The sequence below is a fragment of the Lonchura striata genome, chromosome 31, assembly GCF_046129695.1.
Source record: "Lonchura striata isolate bLonStr1 chromosome 31, bLonStr1.mat, whole genome shotgun sequence".
NCBI lineage: Eukaryota > Metazoa > Chordata > Aves > Passeriformes > Estrildidae > Lonchura > Lonchura striata.
The window spans coordinates 5744409-5765644 of NC_134633.1; the positions used below are offsets into that span (position 1 = coordinate 5744409).

General features: G+C 61.2%; 2 protein-coding genes across 3 annotated transcripts; both read left to right on the forward strand.

Moving 5' to 3' along the window:
- The first annotated feature begins 997 nt into the window (after positions 1-997).
- Positions 998-10399, forward strand: ECH1 (enoyl-CoA hydratase 1). Of its 2 annotated transcripts, XM_077789187.1 has the most exons (11): positions 998-1041; positions 1969-2140; positions 3090-3178; positions 4180-4304; positions 5214-5262; positions 5742-5806; positions 6213-6283; positions 7550-7621; positions 8301-8451; positions 10040-10150; positions 10223-10399. In XM_077789187.1, exons 1-10 carry the CDS (start codon positions 1017-1019, stop codon positions 10142-10144), a joined length of 924 nt encoding a protein of 307 aa, XP_077645313.1. In that variant the 5' UTR covers positions 998-1016; the 3' UTR covers positions 10145-10150; positions 10223-10399. The 2 variants fall into 2 exon arrangements, with proteins under 2 accessions (XP_077645313.1, XP_077645312.1); XM_077789186.1 differs by having other exon boundaries at positions 10040-10399.
- A 654-nt stretch (positions 10400-11053) lies between these two features.
- LGALS4 (galectin 4) lies at positions 11054-20708 on the forward strand. The gene is made up of 10 exons (XM_077789138.1): positions 11054-11098; positions 12088-12176; positions 13078-13279; positions 14174-14293; positions 14986-15009; positions 15729-15773; positions 15881-15910; positions 16817-16905; positions 17988-18159; positions 20534-20708. The coding sequence occupies exons 1-10, from the start codon at positions 11054-11056 to the stop codon at positions 20678-20680; spliced, it is 963 nt and encodes a 320-aa protein (XP_077645264.1). The 3' UTR covers positions 20681-20708.
- The last annotated feature ends 528 nt before the right edge of the window (positions 20709-21236 follow it).

A 21236-nucleotide genomic window follows, 5' to 3' on the forward strand; every position in this document is an offset into this window, starting at 1 on the left:
CCCTGGGGACCCCAAAATCCCCCTGGGACCCCCCAGGACCCCCCCCAAGACCCCGAGATCCCCCCTGGGACCCCCAGGACCCTCTGGATCCTCCTGGGGACCCCGAAACCACCCCGGGACCCCCTGGGACCCCCAAAATCCCCCCGGGACCCCCACGGGCCTCCCCCAGGATCACCCCAGGACCCGCAGGATCCTCTTGGGACCCCCAGGACCCCCCTGGGACCCCCAAAATCCCCTGGGGACTCCCCCCATTTTTTTTAAGGCCGGGGGGTGCAGAGACCCTCCCCCCCCCCTCCCCTCCTCCCCATTTTTAAGGCGAAGGGGTCGGAGCCCCTCCCCCCCAATAAAGAATTTGGGAAACAAAAACCGAATTTGGGGATTTTGGGTTTTTGGGGGAATTTAGGGGGGGTTGGGACAATTTTGGGGGGTTTGGGGACGATTTTGGGGGGGGTTTGGGATTTTTGGGGGGGTTTTGAAAGGTTTTTTTTTGGGAAGATTTTGGAGGGGGTTTTGGGAGGATTTTGGGGGTTTTCAAAGTTTATTTTGGGACGATTTTTGGGGATTTTTCAAGTTTTTGGGGGGAGATTTTGAAAGGGTCTTTTTTGGGAAGATTTTTGGGGATTTTTAAACTTTTTTTGGGAAGATTTTGGGAATTTTAAAGTTCTTTGAGATTTTTTTTTGGGGGGGAACATTTTGAGGGTTTTTTAGGAAGATTTTGGGAATTTTTTTTTTGAGAAGATTTTGGGGAGTTTTTTTGGGAAGATTTTGGAGTTTTTTAACTTTTATTTTTGGGAAGATTTTGGGACTTTTTAAAGTTCTTTGAGATTTTTTTGGGAGGAACATTCTGAGGGTTTTTTTGGGAGCATTTTGGGGGAATTCGGGACTGGAATTTCCAGAACTTCCGGTCACGACCTCGCAGCCCGCTGCCTCATCTGCGTGACGTCACTTCCGGTGTATCGGGCGGTTTCCGGTGCGCTTCCGCCTCGGTGCTGCGTCACTTCCGGCGCGCGGGGCCGATGGCGGCGGGGCTGCGGCGCGCGCGTGAGTGGGGGAGGGGCGGCCCGGGGGGACCAGTTCGGACCAGTTTAAACCAGTTTGGACCAGTTTAGGCCCGGTTTCTCCCCAGTTTGGACCGGTTTAGACCAGTTCGGACCAGTCTCCCCCAGTTTGTCCTTGGTTTGTCCCAGTTTCTCCCAGTTTATCCCAGTTTGGCCCCAGTTTGTCCTTGGTTTGTTCCCAGTTTATCCCAGTTTATCCCAGTGGGTCCCAGTTTAGACCAGTTTGGCCCAGTTTGTCCCAGCTTCTCCCCGTTTCCCCCAGATTGTCCTTGGCTTTTCCCCAGTTTGTCCCAGTTTCTCCCAGTTTCCCCCAGTTTGTCCCAGTTTATCCCAGTGGATCCCAGTTTATCCCAGTTTCCCCCAGTTTATCCCAGTGGGTCCCTGTTTAGACCAGTTTGGCCCAGTTTGGTCCCAGTTTCTCCCAGTTTCCCCCAGTTTGTCCCAGTTTATCCCAGTTTATCCCAGTGGGTCCCTGCTTAGACCAATTTGGCCCAGTTTCTCCCAGTTTGTCCCAGTTTCCCCCAGTTTGTCCTTGGTTTTTCCCCAGTTTCCCCCAGTTTCCCCCAGTTTGTCCTTGGTTTTTCCCCAGTTTCCCCCAGTTTATCCCAGTTTGTTCTTGGTTCATCCCCAGTCCCCCCCAGTCCCTCCCAGTTTGATCCCAGTCCCTCCCAGTCAATCCCAGTATCTCCTTCCCCTCCCAGTGCATCCCAGTTTGATTCCGGTCGTGGTTGATGACATCACCAATGACGTCACTGATGACGTCATGATGGTGTCAGAGCTGCACTCGCTGCGGCTGCTGCATCCCCAGTGCTCCCAGTTTGATCCCAGTCCCTTCCCAGTTTGATTCCAGTCCCTCCCAGTCCCTCCCAGTTTGTCCCAGTCCATCCCAGTCTCTCCATTCCCCTCCCAGTCTGTCCCAGTTGGATCCCGGTGTCCCAGTCGCGGTTGATGACGTCATCAGTGATGTCAGCGATGACGTCAGAGCTGCGCTCGCTGCGGCTGCTGCAGGAGCACCCAAGGGTGCTGCACGTGCAGCTGCACCGGCCCAGCAAGCGCAACGCGCTGGACCTGCACTGCTGGAGGTACTGGGATAAACTGGGAGGGACTGGGAGGGACTGGGATCCAACTGGGAGGGACTGGGATCAAACTGGGATCCAACTGGGAGTGACTGGGATTGAACTGGGAGGGACTGGGAGGGACTGGGATAAACTGGGAGGGACTGGGAGGGACTGGGATCCAACTGGGATCCAACTGGGAGTGACTGGGATAAACTGGGAGGGACTGGGATAAACTGGGAGGGACTGGGGGGGACTGGGACGGACTGGGATCAAACTGGGAGGGACTGGGATGAACTGGGAGGGACTGGGATGAACTGGGAGGGACTGGGATCAAACTGGGAGGGACTGGGGGGGACTGGGAGGCACTGGGATATACTGGGAGGGACTGGGACGAACTGGGATCAAACTGGGAGGGACTGGGGGGTCTGTACTGGTGCTCCCGGATGCTCCATACTGGTCCGTACTCGTCCTTACTGGTCCGTACTGGGCAGGGAGCTGGTGCTAACCGGTCTGTACTGGTCCATACTGGTCCTTACTGGTTCGTACTGGTCCGTACTGGTCCGTACTGGTCCTTACTGGTCCGTACTGGTCCTTACTGGTCTGTACTGGTCCGTACGGGTCCATACTGGTCCGTACTGGTCCGTACTGGTCTGCACTGGTCCGTACTGGTCCGCACTGGTCCATACTGGTCCTTACTGGTCCGTACTGGTCCTTACTGGTCCATACTGGTCCATACTGGTTCGTACTAGTCTGTACTGGTCTGTACTGGTCCGTACTGGTCCGTACTGGTCCATACTGGTCCATACTGGTCCATACTAGTCTGTACTGGTCCGTACTGGTCCGTACTGGTCCGTACTGGTCCGTACTGGTCCATACTGGTCTGTACTGGTCCGTACTGGTCCATACTGGTCCGCACTGGTCCATACTGGTCCGCACTGGTCCATACTGGTCCATACTGGTCCGCACTGGGCAGGGAGCTGGTGCAGGTGTTCCAGGAGGTCTCGCAGGACCCCGAGTGCCGCGCGGTCGTCGTCTCCGGCGCCGGCAGCGCCTTCACCGCCGGTGGGACCCCAAATTCCCAAAATCCCCCCTGGGACCCCAAATTCCCAAAATTCCCACCTGGAACCCCAAATTCCCCCTGGGACCCCAAAATCCCCAAATTCCCCCCTGGGACCCCAAATTCCCCAAATCCCCCCTGGGACCCCAAAATCCCCCCTGGGACCCCGAAATTCCCACCTGGGACCCCAAAATCCCCCCTGGGACCCTGAAATTCCCGAAATTCCCATCTGGGACCCCAAATTCCCCTCTGGGACCCCAAAATCCCCCCTGGGACCCCAAAATCCCAAAATTCCCCCCTGGGACCCCAAAATCTCCCCTGGGACCCCAAATTCCCCCCTGGGACCCCAAAATCCCAAAATTCCCACCTGGGACCCCAAATTCCCGCCTGGGACCCCGAAATTCCCAAAATTCCCACCTGGAACCCCAAATTCCGCCTGGGACCCCGAAATTCCCCCCTGGAACCCCAAATTCCCAAAATTCCCACCTGGAACCCCAAATTCCCCCCTTGGACCCCGAAATTCCCATCTGGGACCCCAAATTCCCCTCTGGAACCCCAAATTCGCAAAATTCCCACCTGGAACCCCCAAATTCTCAAAATTCCCTCCTGGAACCCAAAATTTCCCCCTGGAACCCCAAAATTCCTTTCTGGAACCCCCGGATTCCCTCTCAAATCCTAAAATTCCCTTTCAAATCCCAAAATTTCCCTCCTGGAACCCCAAAATTCCCTTCCAGAACCCCCAAAATTTCCCCTCAGATCCAAAAATTCCCTTCTGGATCCCCAAAATTCCCTCTCAAACCCCAAAATTCCCTCCTGGAACCCCCCAAAATTCCCTCTCCCATCCCCAGCCTCCCTCCCGGCTCTCCGGGGATTCTGCCCGGGAGCTCCCCCAGACCCCGGCAGCGCCGGGGGGTCCCGGGGGTTCCCCAGACCCCCCTGAGACCCCCCAAATCCCCCAAAATCCCCCCAAAATCCCCGAAATCCCCGAAATCCCCGGCTGGTGCAGGCATCGACCTCGGGGAGCTGGGCTCGCTGCTGGCGGCGCTGCCGGCGCAGGACGCGGCGCGCCGGGCCTGGGCGCTGCGCCGCCACATCCTGGAGTTCCAGGAGAGCTTCTCGGTCATGGAGAGGGTGGGCACGGCCCCGGGACCCCCGAAACCCGCCCGGCACCCCGAAACCCGCCCGGCACCCCAAAACCCGCCCGGCACCCCGAAACCCGCCCGGCACCCCAAACCCGGGCCGGGACCCCCGAAACCCGCCCGGCACCCCGAAACCCGCCCGGGACCCCCTAAATCCCAGCCTGAGCCCCCGAAACCGGCCTGGGACCCCAACACCTGGGCTGGGACCCCAAAACCTGGTCTGGGACCCCGAAACCTGGGCTGGGACCCCCTAAATCCCGGCCTGGGACCCCAAAACCTGGGCTGGGACCCCCTAAATCCCGGCCTGAGCCCCCAGAACCCGGACTGAGACACCAAAACCTGGGCTGGGACCCTGAAACCTGGGCTGGGACCCCAAAACCTGGCCTGGGACCCCCTAAATCCCGGCCTGGGACCCCAAACCTGGGCTGGGACCCCCTCAGTCCCGGCCTGAGCCCCCGAAACCGGCCTGGGACCCCAACACCTGGGCTGGGACCCCAAAACCCGCCCGGCACCCCAAAACCTGGGCTGGGACCCCGAAACCTGGGCTGGGACCCCCTAAATCCCGGCCTGAGCCCCCGAAACTGGCCTGGGATCCCAAAACCCGCCTGGCACCCCAAAACTGGCCCGGGACCCCAAAACCTGGGCTGGGACCCCAAAACCTGTCCTGAGCCCCTAAAACCTGCCGTGACTCCCCAAAACCCTGACCCCACAAAAACCCCCCCTGATCCCCCAAACCCCCCTGATCCCCCAAACCCCCCTGACCCCAAACCCCCTGACCCCCAAAATCCCCCAAACCCCCCTGACCCCACAAAAACCCCCCTGACCCCCCAAACTCCCCTGACCCCCCAAAACCCCCTGACCCCCAAACCCCCCTGACCCCCTGACCCCCAAAATCCCGCAGTGCCCCAAACCCGTGATCGCCGCTGTGCACGGGCCCTGCATCGGAGCTGGTGAGGGGGGCGGGGCGGGGTGGGATTTGGGATTTGGGATTTGGGATTTGGGATTTGGGATGGGGATGGGATTTGGGGTGGGATCGGGTGAGGGAATGGGGAGGTCGGGATGAAGGTGAAGATGAAGATTGGGGTGAGGATGAGGATGGGACAGAATGGGAACGGGATGAGGGAGGGTGGGATGAGGATGAGGAGGATGGGATAGGATGATGAGGAGGATGTGGATGGATGATGAGGATGAGGATGGGATGAGGATACGATGAGGATGAGGATGGGATGAAGATGAGGATGAGGAGGATGGGTTGATGAGGAGGATGGGATGATGAGGATACGATGAGGATGAGGATGGGATGAAGATGAGGATGGGATGAGGATACGATGAGGATGAGGGTGGGATGAAGATGAGGATGGGATGATGAGGATGAGGATGGGATGAGGATACGATGAGGATGAGGATGACGAAGGCTCCCCCCCCCCAGGCGTGGATCTGATCTCGGCCTGTGACATTCGCTTGTGCTCCCAGGACGCCTCGTTCCAGGTCAAGGTGGGACACGAGGGGACCCCGGGACCCCCCCGGATGTCCCCAAACCCCCCGGGACCCCTCCCAGTGTCCCCCAGTGTCCCCCAGTGTCCCCCAGTATCCCCCAGTGTCCCCCAGTGTCACCCAGTGTTCCCCAGTCCCTCCCAGTGCCCCCCAGTGTCCCCCAGTGTCCCCCAGTATCCCCCAGTGTCCCCCAGTGTCACCCAGTGTTCCCCAGTCCCTCCCAGTGCCCCCCAGTGTCCCCCAGTGTCCCCCAGTATCCCCCAGTATCCCCCCAGTGTTCCCCAGTCCTTCCCAGTGTCCCCCCAGTGTCCCCCAGTATCCCCCAGTGTCCCCCAGTATCCCCCAGTATCCCTCAGTGTCCCCCAGTGTCCCCCCAGTCCCCCCAGTGTCCCCGGTGTCCCCACAGGAGGTGGACATGGGGCTGGCGGCCGACGTGGGGACCCTGCAGCGCCTCCCCAAAATCGTGGGGAGCCAGAGGTGGGTGAGGGGCACCCCCGGTGTCCCCAAATGTCCCAAATGTCCAAATGTCCCCAAACGTCCCCAAATGTCCAAAATATCCTCAATGTCCCCGATGTCCCCAATCCCCCCAATGTCCCCCATACCCCAAATCGCCCCCAGTGTCCCCAGATGTCCCCCCAATATCCCAAATCCCCCAATGTCCCCGATGTCCCCAATGTCCCCAAACCTCCCAATATCCCAAATCCCCCAATCCCCCCAATGTCCCAAACGTCCCCTCAATATCCCAAATCCCCCGATGTCCCCAAACCCCCCAATGTCCCTGATGTCCCCAATGTCCCCAATCTCCCCAGTGTCCCCCCAATGTCCCCAATCCTCCCAACCCCCCGATGTCCCTAATGTCCCCTCGATGTCCCCAATCCCCCAATGTCCCCAATGTCCCCCTGGTGTCCCATGAATGTCCTCAGTGCCCTGATGTCCCAAATGTCCCCGACCCCCCCAATGTCCCCAAACCCCCCCAAATGTCCCCAATATCCCCAAATGTCCCCAAATCCCCCCAACCCCCAAAATGTCCCCAACCCCCCAAATTTCCCCAAATCCCCCCAATGTCCCCAGCCCCCCCAATGTCCCCAATGTCCCCAATGTCCCCAAACCCCCCCAAATTTCCCCAAATCCCCCCAGTGTCCCCAAACCCCCCAGTGTCCCCAACCCCCCCAATGTCCCCAACCCCCCCAATGTCCCCAATTTCCCCAAACCCCCCCAATGTCCCCGATGTCCCCAATGTCCCCAATGTCCCCAATGTCCCCAACCCCCCCAATGTCCCCAAACCCCCCAATGTCCCCAACCCCCCCAATGTCCCCAACCCCCCCCAATGTCCCCAATGTCCCCAATGTCCCCAACCCCCCCAATGTCCCCAACCCCCCCAATGTCCCCAACCCCCCCAATGTCCCCAATGTCCCCAATGTCCCCAAACCCCCCCAATGTCCCAAATCCCCCCAATGTCCCCAAACCCCCCCAATGTCCCAAATCCCCCCAATGTCCCCAACCCCCCCAATGTCCCCAATTTCCCCAAACCCCCCCAATGTCCCCAACCCCCCCAATGTCCCCAATGTCCCCAATGTCCCCAACCCCCCCAATGTCCCCAAATCCCCCCAATGTCCCCAATGTCCCCAATCCTCCCCAAATTTCCCCAAACCCCCCCAATGTCCCCAACCCCCCCAATGTCCCCAACCCCCCCAATGTCCCCAACCCCCCCAATGTCCCCCCGCTGTCCCCTCGCTGTCCCAGCCTGGTGAACGAGCTGGCCTTCACCGCCCGCGTCATGAGGGCGCCCGAGGCGCTGAGCTGCGGCCTGGTCAGGTGGGGCTGCGCTTTTGGGGGAGTTTGGGGCATTTGGGGGATTTTGGGGGGATTTTGGGGAATTTGGGTGAATTTTGGGGGGGATTTTGGGGGCGTTTTTGGTGAATTTCACGTGGATTTAAGATGAATTTTGGGTGAATGTGGGTGGGGATTTTGAGAGGGTTTTGGGGGTGGTTTTGGGTGTATTTGGGCTGTGTTTGGGCTGCTTTTGGGCTGGTTTTGGGTGTATTTGGGCTGCTTTCAGGCTGTATTCGGGCTGTATTTGGGGTGGTTTCGGGCTGTATTTGGGCTGTATTTGGGGTGGTTTCGGGCTGGTTTTGGCTGTATTTGGGGTGGTTTTGGGCTGTTCTCGGGTGTGTTCTGGGCTGGTTTCGGGGTGGTTTTGGCTGTATTTGGGGTGGTTTCGGGCTGTATTTGGGGTGGTTTCGGGCTGTTCTCGGGTGTGTTCTGGGCTGGTTTTGGGCTGTTCTCGGGTGTGTTCTGGGGTGGTTTCGAGCTGTATTCGGGTTGTATTTGGGCTGGTTTCGGGCTGTTCTCGGGTGTGTTCTGGGGTGGTTTCGGGCTGTTCCCGGCTGGTTTCGGGCTGTTCTCGGGTGTGTTCTGGGGTGCTTTCGGGCTGTTCCCGGCTGCGTTCGGGCTGTTCCCGGCTGCGCTCGGGCTGGTGACGCCGTGCCCCCAGCCGGGTGCTGCCGGACAAGCCGGCGCTGCTGGAGGCGGCGCTGGAGGTGGCCGCGGCCATCGCCGCCCGCAGCCCCGTGGCCGTGCAGGGCACCAAGGTCAACCTGCTCCACTCGCGGGACCGGCCCGTCAGCGAGGGGCTGCAGCACATGGTGCGTGCCACCGGCACCGGCACCGGCACCGGCACCGGCACTGTCACTGTCACTGCCACTGCCACTGCCACTGTCACTGTCACTGTCACTGTCACCTCCCCGTGTCACTGTCACTGTCACTGTCACTGTCACTGCCACTGTCACCTCCCCGCGGCACTGGCACTGCCACTGTCACCTCCCCGCGTCACTGTCACTGTCACTGTCACTGTCACCTCCCCGCGGCACTGCCACTGCCACTGTCACCTCCCCGCGGCACTGTCACTGTCACCTCCCCGCGTCACTGCCACTGTCACTGTCACCTCCCCGCGTCACTGTCACTGCCACTGTCACCTCCCCGCGTCACTGCCACTGTCACTGTCACCTCCCCGCGTCACTGTCACTGTCACTGCCACTGTCACCTCCCCGTGGCACTGCCACTGTCACTGTCACCTCCCCGCGGCACTGCCACTGTCACTGTCACTGTCACCTCCCTGCGTCACTGCCACTGTCACTGTCACCTCCCCGCGGCACTGTCACTGCCACTGTCACTGCCATTGTCACCTCCCCGCGGCACTGTCACCTGTCACTGTCACCTCCCCGCGGCACTGCCACTGCCACTGTCACTGTCACCTCCCCGGGTCACTGTCACTGTCACCTGTCACTGTCACCTCCCCGCGTCACTGGCACCAGCCCCAAACAGTGTCGCTTCCGACCCCAGAACAGTGTCACCTCCCCAGGACAGTCACTGACCCCAGAACAGTGTCTCCTCCCCCGGGTTGCTGTCACCTGTCACTGTCACCTCCCCCGGTCACTGTCACTGTCCCCGTGTCCCCGTGTCCCCAGGCCACCTGGAACATGGCCATGCTGCAGACCGAGGACATGTCCCTGTCCCTGTCACTGTCCCTGTCCCTGTCACTGTGTCATTGTCCCTGTCCCTGTGTCACTGTCCCTGTGTCACTGTCACTGTGTCACCATCACTGTGTCACTGTCACTGTCCCTGTCCCTGTGTCACTGTCATTGTCCCCATGTCCCCATGATGTCCCCAGGCCACCTGGAACATGGCCATGCTGCAGACCGAGGACATGTCCCTGTCACTGTCACTGTGTCACTGTGTCACTGTCCCCGTGTCACCCACTGTCCCTGTGTCACCATCATTGTGTCACTGTCCCTGTCCCTGTGTCACTGTCCCTGTGTCACTGTCCCTGTCCCTGTCACTGTCCCTGTGTCCCTGTGTCCCTGTGTCCCTGTGTCACTGTGTCACTGTCACTGTGTCCCTGTCCCTGTGTCACTGTCCCTGTGTCACTGTCCCTGTGTCCCTGTCCCCGTGTCACTGTCCCCTGTCACTGTCCCTGTCCCTGTGTCCCTGTCCCCGTGTCACTGTCCCCTGTCACTGTCCCTGTCCCTGTGTCACTGTCACTGTGTCACTGTCCCTGTGTCCCTGTCCCCGTGTCACTGTCCCCTGTCACTGTCCCTGTCCCTGTGTCACTGTCCCTGTGTCCCTGTCCCTGTGTCACTGTCCCTGTGTCCCTGTCCCTGTGTCACTGTCCCTGTGTCACTGTCCCTGTGTCCCTGTGTCACTGTGTCACTGTCACTGTCCCCGTGTCCCCAGGCCACCTGGAACATGGCCATGCTGCAGACCGAGGACATCCCCAAGTCGGTGCAGGCGGCCCTGGACAAGAAGGGACCCGAGGACGTTCCCTTCGCCAAGCTCTGACGTCACCTGATGTCACCTCAGTGCCACCAGTGCCACCTGAGTGTCCCCAACATTCCCTTCGCCAAGCTCTGACGTCACCTGATGTCACCTCGGTGTCACCTCGGTGTCCCCAAGGTCCCACCATCCCTGTCCCCATCCCTGATGTCACCTCTGATGTCACCTCTGATGCCACCTCAGTGTCCCCAAGGTCCCACCATCCCCGTCCCCATCTCTGGGGCCACCTCGGTGTCCCCCAATAAATTCTTTGTCCCCAAATCTCCCTGGCCTTGTCACTGAGGGGGCCCCAAAGTGTCCCCAGGTGCCACCACAGCTCTGGGGTGTCCCCAGGGTGCCACCACGGTGTCCCCAAGGTGCCACCACGGTGTCCCCAGGGTGCCACCACAGCCCTGGGGTGTCCCAAAGGTGCCACCACGGCCCTGGGGTGTCCCCAAGTGCCACCACGGTGTCCCCAGGGTGCCACCACAGCCCTGGGGTGTCCCCAGGGTGCCACCACGGTGTCCCCACGGTGTCCCCAAGGTGCCACCACGGTGTCCCCAGGGTGCCACCACAGCTCTGGGGTGTCCCAAAGGTGCCACCAGAGCTCTGGGGTGTCCCCAGGGTGCCACCACGGTGTCCCCAAGGTGTCCCCAAGGCCGGAGCCCCACCCGGGGCAGAGTCCGGGGCGGTGCCACCTGTGCCAGGTGTGTCCCCAAGGTGCCACCTGTGCCAGGTGTGTCCCCAAGGTGCCGCCTGTGCCACCTCCCCGTGTCCCTTATCTGGGGGGTCAAAGTCCCAATTTCGGCCCCACCTGGGGAGGGGCCGGAACTGGGGGGGCCCGGGTGGGGGAGGGGTATAAAGGCACCCCTGGGTGCCACCTGGGTGCCACCATTGCCACCTGGGTGCCACCATTGTCACCTGGGTGCCACCGCCATGACCTTCGTGCCCCCGCCCGGGTACCTGCCCTGCTACAACCCGGTGGGTACCCCCCAGACGGGGCCGGGGCACCCCAAAATTTGGGGGAGGGGGTCCATGTCACCCCAAAAATTGGGGGGAGGGGGTCCATGTCACCCCAAAAATTGGGGGAGGGGGAGGAGGGCATCCCTGGGACCCCGGAAGGGAAATTTGGGGTCCCTGTCACCCCAAAAATTGGGGGAGGGGGGAGAGGGGGTCCCTGTCACCCTGGAGGGGACATTTGGGGTCCCTGTCACCCCAAAAATTGGGGGGAGGGGGATTTGGGGTCCCTGAGACCCTAAAAATTGGGGAAAAGGGGTCGGGGGGAGTCCAGGGGGATTTGGGGTCCCTGTCACCCCAAAAACCCGGGGAGTTTAGGGGTCCCCTGACCCACTCAGGGGGATTTTGGGGACCCCCAGGGAATTTTAGGACCCCCCAGGGGATTTCGGGCCCCCCCAGGACATTTTGGGGTCCCCCAGGGGATTTTGGGGCCCCCCAGGACATTTTGGGGACCCCCAGGACATTTTGGGGACCCCCAGGGGGTTTTGGGCCCCCCCAGGACATTTTGGGGTCCCCCAGGGGGTTTTGGGGTCCCCCAGGGGGTTTTGGGCTTCCCCAGGACATTTTGGGGACCCCCAGGGGGTTTTGGGCTTCCCCAGGACATTTTGGGGACCCCCAGGGGGTTTTGGGCCCCCCCAGGATATTTTGGGGCCCCCCCAGGGGATTTTGGGCCCCCCCAGGACATTTTGGGGTCCCCCAGGATATTTTGGGGTCCCCCAGGGGATTTTGGGGTCCCCCAGGACATTTTGGGGTCCCCCAGGATATTTTGGGGACCCCCAGGGGGTTTTGGGGACCCCCAGGACATTTTGGGGACCCCCAGGACATTTTGGGCCCCCCCAGGACATTTTGGGGTCCCCCAGGATATTTTGGGGTCCCCCAGGGGGTTTTGGGGCCCCCCAGGGGGTTTTGGGGACCCCCAGGACATTTTGGGGACCCTCACCCCCTCTCCCCAGCCCCTGCCCTTCGTGGCCGCCGTGCCCGGGGGGCTCCGGCCCGGGATGGCGATCTACGTCCAGGGGGTGCTGGCCCCGCAGGCTGACTGGTACTGGGAGCACTGGGAGGGACTGGGAGGGGATTGGGGGGCACTGGGAGGGACTGGGAGGGGATTGGGGGGGGACTGGGAGCACTGGGAGGGAACTGGGAGGGACTGGGAGGGACTGGGAGGGGATTGGGGGGGGACTGGGAGCACTGGGAGGGAACTGGGAGGGACTGGGAGGGGATTGGGGGGCACTGGGAGGGACTGGGGGAGTACTGGGGGGGTACTTGGAGGGTCTGGGAACACTGGGAGAGGACTGGGAGGGAACTGGGAGGGGATTGGGGTGTTACTGGGAGCACTGGGAGGGACTGGAAGGGGGTTTGGGGGCACTGGGAGCAACTGGGGGGGACTGGGGGGGGACTGGGAGGGGATTGGGAGCGACTGGGAGGCACTGGGGGGGTACTGGGAGGGACTGGGAGGGACTGGGAACACTGGGAGAGGACTGGGAGGGAACTGGGAGGGGATTGGGGGGGTACTGGGAGCACTGGGAGGGACTGGGGGGGAACTGGGAAGGACTGGAAGGGACTGGGAGGGACTGGGGGGGTACTGGGAGGGACTGGGGGGTACTGGGAGCACTGGGAGGGACTGGGTGACCCCAGGTGACCTCAGGTGACCCCGACCTGTCCCCAGGTTCCCTTTCCCTGGCCGGGACCTGGCTGGGACCTGAACCCCCATTTTGGGGCGGGGGTCTCGGGGGTCTCAGGGTGACACTGGGTGACATTGGGTGACACCGGGTGACACTGGGTGACACTAGGTGACACGGGTGACACTCACCTGTCCCCAGGTTCCCTTTCCCTGGCCGGGACCTGAACCCCCGTTTTGGGGCGGGGGTCCCGGGGGTCTCAGGGTGACACTGGGTGACACTGGGTGACACTGGGTGACACGGGTGGCACTCACCTGTCCCCAGGTTCCGGGTGAACCTGGCGGCCGGGCCCGAGGAGGAGGCGGACGTGGCGCTGCACCTGAACCCCCGTTTTGGGGCGGGGGTCTCGGTGCTCAACAGCCGCCGCGGGGGTCGCTGGGGGGACGAGCAGCGGCGGGAGCTGCACCCGCTCTGCCCGGGGGCACCCTTCGAGATCGTCGTCAGCGTCACCCCCGAGGGGTACCGGGTACGGGGGGGGCTTGGGGGGGGCTGGGGGTCTTTAATGGGGGTTGGGGGTCTTTAAAGTGGGGTTGGGGGCCTTTAAAGTGGGGTTGGGGGTCTTTAAAGTGGGGTTTGGGGGGTCTTTGGGGGGTTTGGGGTCTTTAAAGTGGGGTTTGGGGTCTTTAAAGTGGGGTTGGGGGTCTTTAAAGTGGGGTTTGGGGTCTTTAAAGTGGGGTTGGGGGTCTTTAAAGTGGGGTTTGGGGGGGAGTTTGGGGGGTTTGGGGTCTTTAAAGTGGGGTTTGGGGTCTTTAAAGTGGGGTTTGGGGGGTCTTTGGGGGGGTTGGGGTCTTTAAAGTGGGGTTTGGGGGGTCTTTGGGGGGGCTGGGGGTCTTTAAAGTGGGGTTGGGGGTCTTTAAAGTGGGGTTTGGGGGGTCTTTGGGGGGGGTTGGGGTCTTTAATGGGGGTTTGAGGGGGAGTTTGGGGGGATTTTGGGGGTCTTTGGGGAGGTTTGGGGTCTTTAAGGGGGGATTTTGGGTCTTTAATGGGGGTTTGGGGTGTCCTTAGGGGAATTTTGGGGGTCCTTGGGGGGATTTTGGGGGTCCTTGGGGGGATTTGGGGTCTTTAAGGGGGGGGTTGAGGGGTCTTTGGGGGGATTTTGGGGGCCCTTGGGGGATTTTGGGTCTTTAAGGGGGGTTTGGGGGGGTCTTTGGGGGTTTTGGGGTCCCGGGGGTGTTTTTGGGCTATTTTGGGGTCCCGGGTGTGTTTTTGGGCTATTTTGGGGTCCCGGGGGGGTTTTTAGGGTATTTTTGGGGTCCCGGGGGTGTTTTTGGGGTGTTTTTGGGGTCCCGGGGGTGTTTTTGGGGTGTTTTTGGGGTGTTTTTGGGGTGTTTTTGGGGTCCCTGAGCCGCTGTCCCCCCAGATCCTGGTGAACGGCACCTTCTACGAGGAGTTCCCGCACCGGCTGCCCCCGGAGCTGGTGACGGCCGTGAACGTGGACGGGGAGTTGGAGCTGGGCTCGGTCTCGGTCCTGGGGGGCGCGGTGAGACCCCCAAAATTCCCCCGACCCCAAAAAATAACCCTGCACCCCAAAAAATACACCTGAACCCCAAAACCTGCACCCCAAAAACCACCCCGGAGTTAAAAACCAGACCCAGAATCCTCCCCTTACCTGGAGCTGGGCTCGGTCTCGGTCCTGGGGGGCGCGGTGAGACCCCCAAAATTCCCCTGACCCCGAAAAAATAACCCTGCACCCCAAAAAATACACCTGAACCCCAAAACCTGCACCCCAAAAACCACCCCATGCCCCAAAACCAGCCTCAGAATCTCCCCCTTACCTGGAGCTGGGCTTGGTTTCAGTCCTGGGGGGCGCGGTGAGACCCCCAAAATTCCCTTGACCCCGAAAAAATAACCCTGCACCCCAAAAAATACACCTGAACCCCAAAACCTGCACCCCAAAACCCGCCCCATGCCCCAAAACCAGCCTCAGACCTCAAACCCCACTCCTGGACCCCAAAATTCCACGCTTGCACCTCAAAATTCCACCCCTGTTACCCAGAATTCCACCCCAGACCCCAAAATTCCACCCCTGGACCCCAATCCCCACTCCTGGACCCCAAAATTCCACCCCCAGACCCCAAAATTCTACCCCTGTTACCCAAAATTCCACCCCCAGACCCCAAAATTCCACCCCCGGACCCCCAAACCCCTCTGACCCCCCCTCTTTCCCTGCAGGACGCGTTTCCCCCGTGCGTCCCGGTGAGTCGGGGGGTCCCGGGTGGGTTTTGGGGGTCCCCAGGTGGGTTTTGGGTACCCCCAGGTGGGTTTTGGGGGTCCCCAGGTGGTTTTTGGGTACCCCCAGGTGGGTTTTGGGTACCCCCAGGTGGGTTTAGGGGGTCCCCAGGTGGGTTTTAGGTACCTCCAGGTGGGTTTTGGGGATCCCCAGGTGGGTTTTGGGGGTCCCCAGCTGGATTTTGGGTACCCCCAGGTGGGTTTTGGGGGTCCCCAGGTGGTTTTTGGGTACCCCCAGGTGGGTTTTGGGGGTCCCCAGGTGGGTTTTGGGAGTCCCCAGGTGGGTTTTGGGTACCCCCAGGTGGGTTTTGGGGGTCCCCAGCTGGATTTTGGGTACCCCCAGGTGGATTTGGGTGTCCCCAGATGGATTTAGGGGGTCCCCAGGTAGATTTCGGGTACCCCCAGGTGGGTTTTGGGTACCCCCAGGTGGGTTTTGGGGGTCCCCAGGTGGGTTTTGGGAGTCCCCAGGTGGATTTTGGGTACCCCCAGGTGGGTTTTGGGGGTCCCCAGATGGATTTAGGGGCTCCCCAGGTAGATTTCGGGTACCCCCAGGTGGGTTTTGGGGGTCCCCAGGTGGGTTTTGGGCACCCCCAGGTGGGTTTTGGGGGTCCCCAGGTGGGTTTTGGGTACCCCCAGGTGGGTTTTGGGGGTCCCCAGGTGATTTTGGGGTCCCCTGTGCCCCCCAGGACGCGCCGCAGATCGCCCCCATCTACCCCGACTTTAACCTGCCGGTAAGTGGGGAGGGGTCCCCCCAAAATCCGACCCCTCCCCCATCGGGGGGGGGGTCCCCGGGTGCGCCCCCCGACCCCCCCCACTGACCCCCCACTGTACCCCACAGGTGATGGGGCAGCCCCCCACCCTGCACCCGGTGAGTCCGGGGGGATTTGGGGGTCCCGGGGGGTTTTGGGGTGGATCAAGGGGGGATTTGGGGCATTTTGGGGGGGCTCAAGGTGGGATTTGGGGGATTTTGGGGATTTTGGGGGGGCTCAAGGTGGGATTTGGGGGTCCCAGGGGGTTTTGGGGTGGATCAAGGGGGGATTTGGGGGATTTTGGGGCGTCTCGAGGGGGGATTTGGGGGTCCCGGGGGGTTTTGGGGGGTCAAAGGGGGGATTTGGGGCATTTTGGGGGTGACTCCGGGGGATTTTGGGCATTTTTGGGGGGCCAAAGGGGGGATTTCGGGCATTTTGGGGGGGCTTGAGGGGGGATTTGGGGGTCCTGGGGGTTTGGGAGGGCTCAAGGGGGGATTTGGGGGATTTTGGGGGGCTCAAGGGGGGATTTGGGGGATTTTGGGGGGGCTCAAGGTGGGATTTGGGGGTCCCGGGGGTTTGGGGTGGCTCAAGGGGGGATTTGGGGGATTTTTGGGGTGACTCGGGAGGATTTGGGGGATTTTGGGGGGGCTCAAGGGGGGATTTGGGGCATTTTTGGGGGGCTCAAGGGAGGATTTGGGGGATTTTGGGGTGGCCTAAGGGGGGATTTGGGGGTCCCAGGGGGTTTTGGGGTGGCTCAAGGGGGGATTTGGGGGATTTTTGGGGTGACTCTGGGGGATTTGGGGCATTTTTTGGGGGGCTCAAGGGGGATTTGGGGGTCCCAGGGGGGTTTTGGGGTGACTCAAGGTGGGATTTGGGGGGTCCTGGGTGGGTTTTTGGGATTTTGGGGGGTCCTGGGGGGGGGGGTTGGGATTTGGGGGGATCCTAAGGGGGTTTTTGGGATTTTGGGGGGTCCTGGGGGGGTCTCGCCCCTCTCTGAGCCCCCTCCCCATTTTTGCCCCCCCCAGCCCGTCCCGTTCATCGCCACCATCCCGGGGGGGCTGCTCCCCAAAAAAACCATCGTCATCAAGGGCTTCATCCCCCCCCACGCCAACAGGTACTGGGGACCCCCAAAGACCCCTCCCCAAAATCCCCGACACCCCCAAACCTGCCCGTGCTCCCAAAATCTCTTCTCACCCCTCCCAGCACCCCAAAATCCACCCCAGGACCCCCAAATCCCCTGAAATCCACCCCAAAATACTCCCAAAATCTCCCCCAACCCCCTCTGTCACCAACCTAGGACCCCCAAAATCCCCCCCGGATCCTCCCCGAACCCCCAAACACCCCAAATCCCCCCCAGATCCTCCCCAAATCCCCTCCAGACACCCCAAATCCCCCCAAAAAACCCCAAACTCTCCCCAAACCCCTCAAATCCCCTCCAAACATCCCAAATCCCCCCCAAACACCCCAAATCCCCCCCAAACACCCCAAATCCCCCCAAAAAACCCCAAACCCTCCCCAAACCCCTCAAATCCCCTCCAAACATCCCAAATCCCCCTCAAACACCCCAAATCCCCTCCAAACATCCCAAATCCCCCCAAAAAACCCAATACCCTCCCCAAATTCCTCAAATCCCCTCCAAACACCCCAAATCCCCCCAAAAAACCCCAAACCCTCCCCAAACCCCTCAAATCCCCTCCAAACATCCCAAATCCCCCCCAAAAAACCCAAACCCTCCCCAAACCCCTCAAATTCCCTCCAAACATCCCAAAAACCCCCTTAGGATCCCCCCAAATCCCAACCCCCCCCCCAGGACCCCCCAAATCCCAAAAACCCCCTTAGGATCCCCCCAAATCCCAACCCCCCCCCCAGGACCCCCCAAATCCCCCCAAAAAACCCCTAACCCTCCCCAAACCCCTCAAATCCCCCCCAAACACCCCAAATCCCCCCAAAAAACCCAATACCCTCCCCAAATTCCTCAAATCCCCTCCAAACACCCCAAATCCCCCCAAAAAAGCCCTAACCCTCCCCAAACCCCTCAAATACACTCCAAATACCCCAAACACCCCCAAATCCCCCCCAAATCCCCTCCAAACACCCCAAATCCCCTCCAAACACCCCAAAACCCCCCCAAACACCCCCAAATCCCCTCCAAACCCCCCCAAAACTCCAAAAATGTCCCCCCAAAATCCCCCCCAGGTTCCACGTCAACCTGCGGGCGGGCCCGGGGGGGGACGTGCTGCTGCACCTGAACCCCAGGATGGACGAGGACGACGCCGTGGTCCGGAACTCGTTTTTGGGGGGCTCCTGGGGCCACGAGGAGCGCGACATCTCCGGCTGCAGCCCCTTCCTGCGCGGCCGCTACTTCGACGTGAGCGGGGAGGGGGCTCGGGGGGCTCCGGGGGGGGTTTGGGGTCCCTGGGAGATGAGCAGGGTGGGATTTGGGGTGCTCGGAGGGGTTTGGGGGTCCTGGGAGGGGAGCAGGGTGGGATTTGGGATGCTCGGAGGGGGTTTGGGGGTCCTGGAGGGGAGCAGGGTGGGATTTGGGGTGCTCGGAGGGGGTTTGGGGTCCCTGGAGGGGAGCAGGGTGGGATTTGGGGTGCTCAGAGGGGGTTTGGGGTCCCTGGGAGATGAGCAGGGTGGGATTTGGGGTGCTCGGAGGGGGTTTGGGGTCCCTGGGAGATGAGCAGGGTGGGATTTGGGGTGCTCGGAGGGGGTTTGGGGGTCCTGGGAGGGGAGCAGGGTGGGATTTGGGATGCTCGGAGGGGGTTTGAGGTCCCTGGGAGGGGGGCAGGGTGGGATTTGGGGTGCTCAGAGGGGGTTTGGGGTCCCTGGGAGATGAGCAGGGTGGGATTTGGGGTGCTCGGAGGGGGTTTGGGGTCCCTGGGAGGGGGGCAGGGTGGGATTTGGGGTGCTCAGAGGGGGTTTGGAGTCCCTGGGAGATGAGCAGGGTGGGATTTGGGGTGCTCGGAGGGGGTTTGGGGGTCCTGGGAGATGAGCAGGGTGGGATTTGGGGTGCTCAGAGGGGGTTTGGGGTCCCTGGGAGATGAGCAGGGTGGGATTTGGGGTGCTCAGATGGGGTTTGGGGGTCCTGGGAGGGGAGCAGGGTGGGATTTGGGGTGCTCAGAGGGGGTTTGGGGTCCCTGGGAGATGAGCAGGGTGGGATTTGGGGTGCTTGGAGGGGGTTTGGGGTCCTGGGAGGGGAGCAAGGTGGGATTTGGGGTGCTCAGAGGGGGTTTGGGGTCCCTGGGAGATGAGCAGGGTGGGATTTGGGGTGCTCAGAGGGGGTTTGGGGGTCCTGGGAGATGAGCAGGGTGGGATTTGGGGTGCTCAGAGGGGGTTTGGGGTCCCTGGGAGATGAGCAGGGTGGGATTTGGGGTGCTCAGAGGGGGTTTGGGGTCCCTGGGAGGGGAGCAGGGTGGGATTTGGGGTGCTCGGAGGGGTTTGGGGTCCCTGGGAGGGGAGCAGGGTGGGATTTGGGGTGCTCAGAGGGGTTTGGGGTCCCTGGGGTGACTCTGGGGTGATATTTGGGGTCTCTGGGCTGATTTCAGGGGTCTGGGGTGATGTTGGTGGTCTCAGGTGACTTTGGGGTGATATTTGGGGTCTGTGGGGTGATTTTGGGGGTCTCCAGTGTGATTTTGGGGGTCTCCGGTGTGATTTCAGGGGTCTGTGGGCTGATTTTGGGGGTCTGTGGGCTGATTTCGGGGTCTCCGGTGTGATTTCGGGGGTCTGTGGGCTGATTTCGGGGGTCTGTGGGCTGATTTCGGGGTTTCTGGTGTGATATTGGGGGTCTCCGGTGTGATTTTGGGGGTCTGTGGGCTGATTTCGGGCTCCCCAGTGTGATTTTGGGGGTCTTTGGGCTGATTTCGGGGGTCTGTGGGGTGATTTTGGGGGTCTGTGGGCTGATTTCGGGGGTCTCCGGTGTGATTTCGGGGGTCTCCGGTGTGATTTCGGGGGTCTCTGGTGTGATTTCGGGGGTCTCCGGTGTGATTTCGGGGGTCTCTGGTGTGATTTCGGGGGTCTCTGGTGTGATTTTGGGGGTCTGTGGGGTGATTCCGGGCTCCCCGGGGTGATTTCGGGGTCTCCGGTGTGATTTCGGGGGTCTGTGGGCTGATTCCGGGCTCCCTGGGGTGATTTCGCGGTCTCCGGTGTGATTTCGGGGGTCTCTGGTGTGATTTTGGGGGTCTCTGGTGTGATTTCGGGGGTCTGTGGGCTGATTCCGGGCTCCCCAATGTGATTTCGGGCTCCCCAGGGTGATTTTGGGGGTCTCTGGTGTGATTTCGGGGGTCTGTGGGCTGATTTCGGGGGTCTGTGGGCTGATTTCGGGGGTCTGTGGGCTGATTCCGGGTTCCCTGGGGTGATTTCGGGCTCCCCAGTGTGATTACGGGGGTCTCTGGTGTGATTTCGGGGGTCTGTGGTCTGATTTCGGGCTCCCCAGTGTGATTTCGGGGGTCTCTGGTGTGATTTCGGGGGTCTGTGGGCTGATTCCGGGCTCCCCGGGGTGATTTCGGGCTCCCCAGTGTGATTTCGGGGGTCTCTGGTGTGATTTCGGGGGTCTCTGGTGTGATTTCGGGGGTCTGTGGGCTGATTCCGGGCTCCCCAATGTGATTTCGGGCTCCCCAGTGTGATTTTGGGGGTCTCTGGTGTGATTCCGGGGCTCTGTGGGCTGATTCCGGGCTCCCCGGGGTGATTTCGGGGCTCACCCCGCGGTGCCAGCCCCCCAGTGTCCCCCCGTACCCCTCCAGCTGTCCATCCGCTGCGGGAACCATCGCTTCAAGGTGTTCGCCGAGGGGCAGCCGCTCTTCAACTTCTACCACCGGGCGCCGGCCGGGCCCCACGTGGACGTGCTGGAGATCGAGGGCGACGTCGTCCTGTCCTACGTCCACTTCTGACCCGCAAGTGGCACTGCCACTGCCCCACAATTGTGCTGGAACAGCCCCAGAACTGCCCCAGAACTGTGCTGGAACAGCCCCAGAACTGCCCCACAATTGTGCTGGAACAGCCCCAGAACTGCCCCAGAACTGCCCTGGAACATCCTCAGAACTGCCCCATAACTGCCCTGGAACAGCCCCAGAACTGCCCCACAATTGTGCTGGAACAGCCCCAGAACTGCCCCACAACTGACCTGGAACAGCCCCAGAACTGCCCTATACTTGCCCCAGAACTGCCCCAGAATTGTCCCATAATTGCTGCATAAGTGCCCCAGAACTGTCCTGTAATTGCCCCAGAACTGTCCCATTAATGCCCCATAACTGCCCCATTAATGCCGCATTCCTAGTCCAGAATTGTCCCATAATTGCCCAATAACAGCCTATTACTGCCCCAGAACTGCCCCATTACTGTCCTTTAATTGCCCCATAACTGCCCCATTATTGGCCCATTAATGCCCCATTACTGCCTCATAATTGCCCCATTCCTAGTCCAGAATAGTCGCATAATTTCTGCATA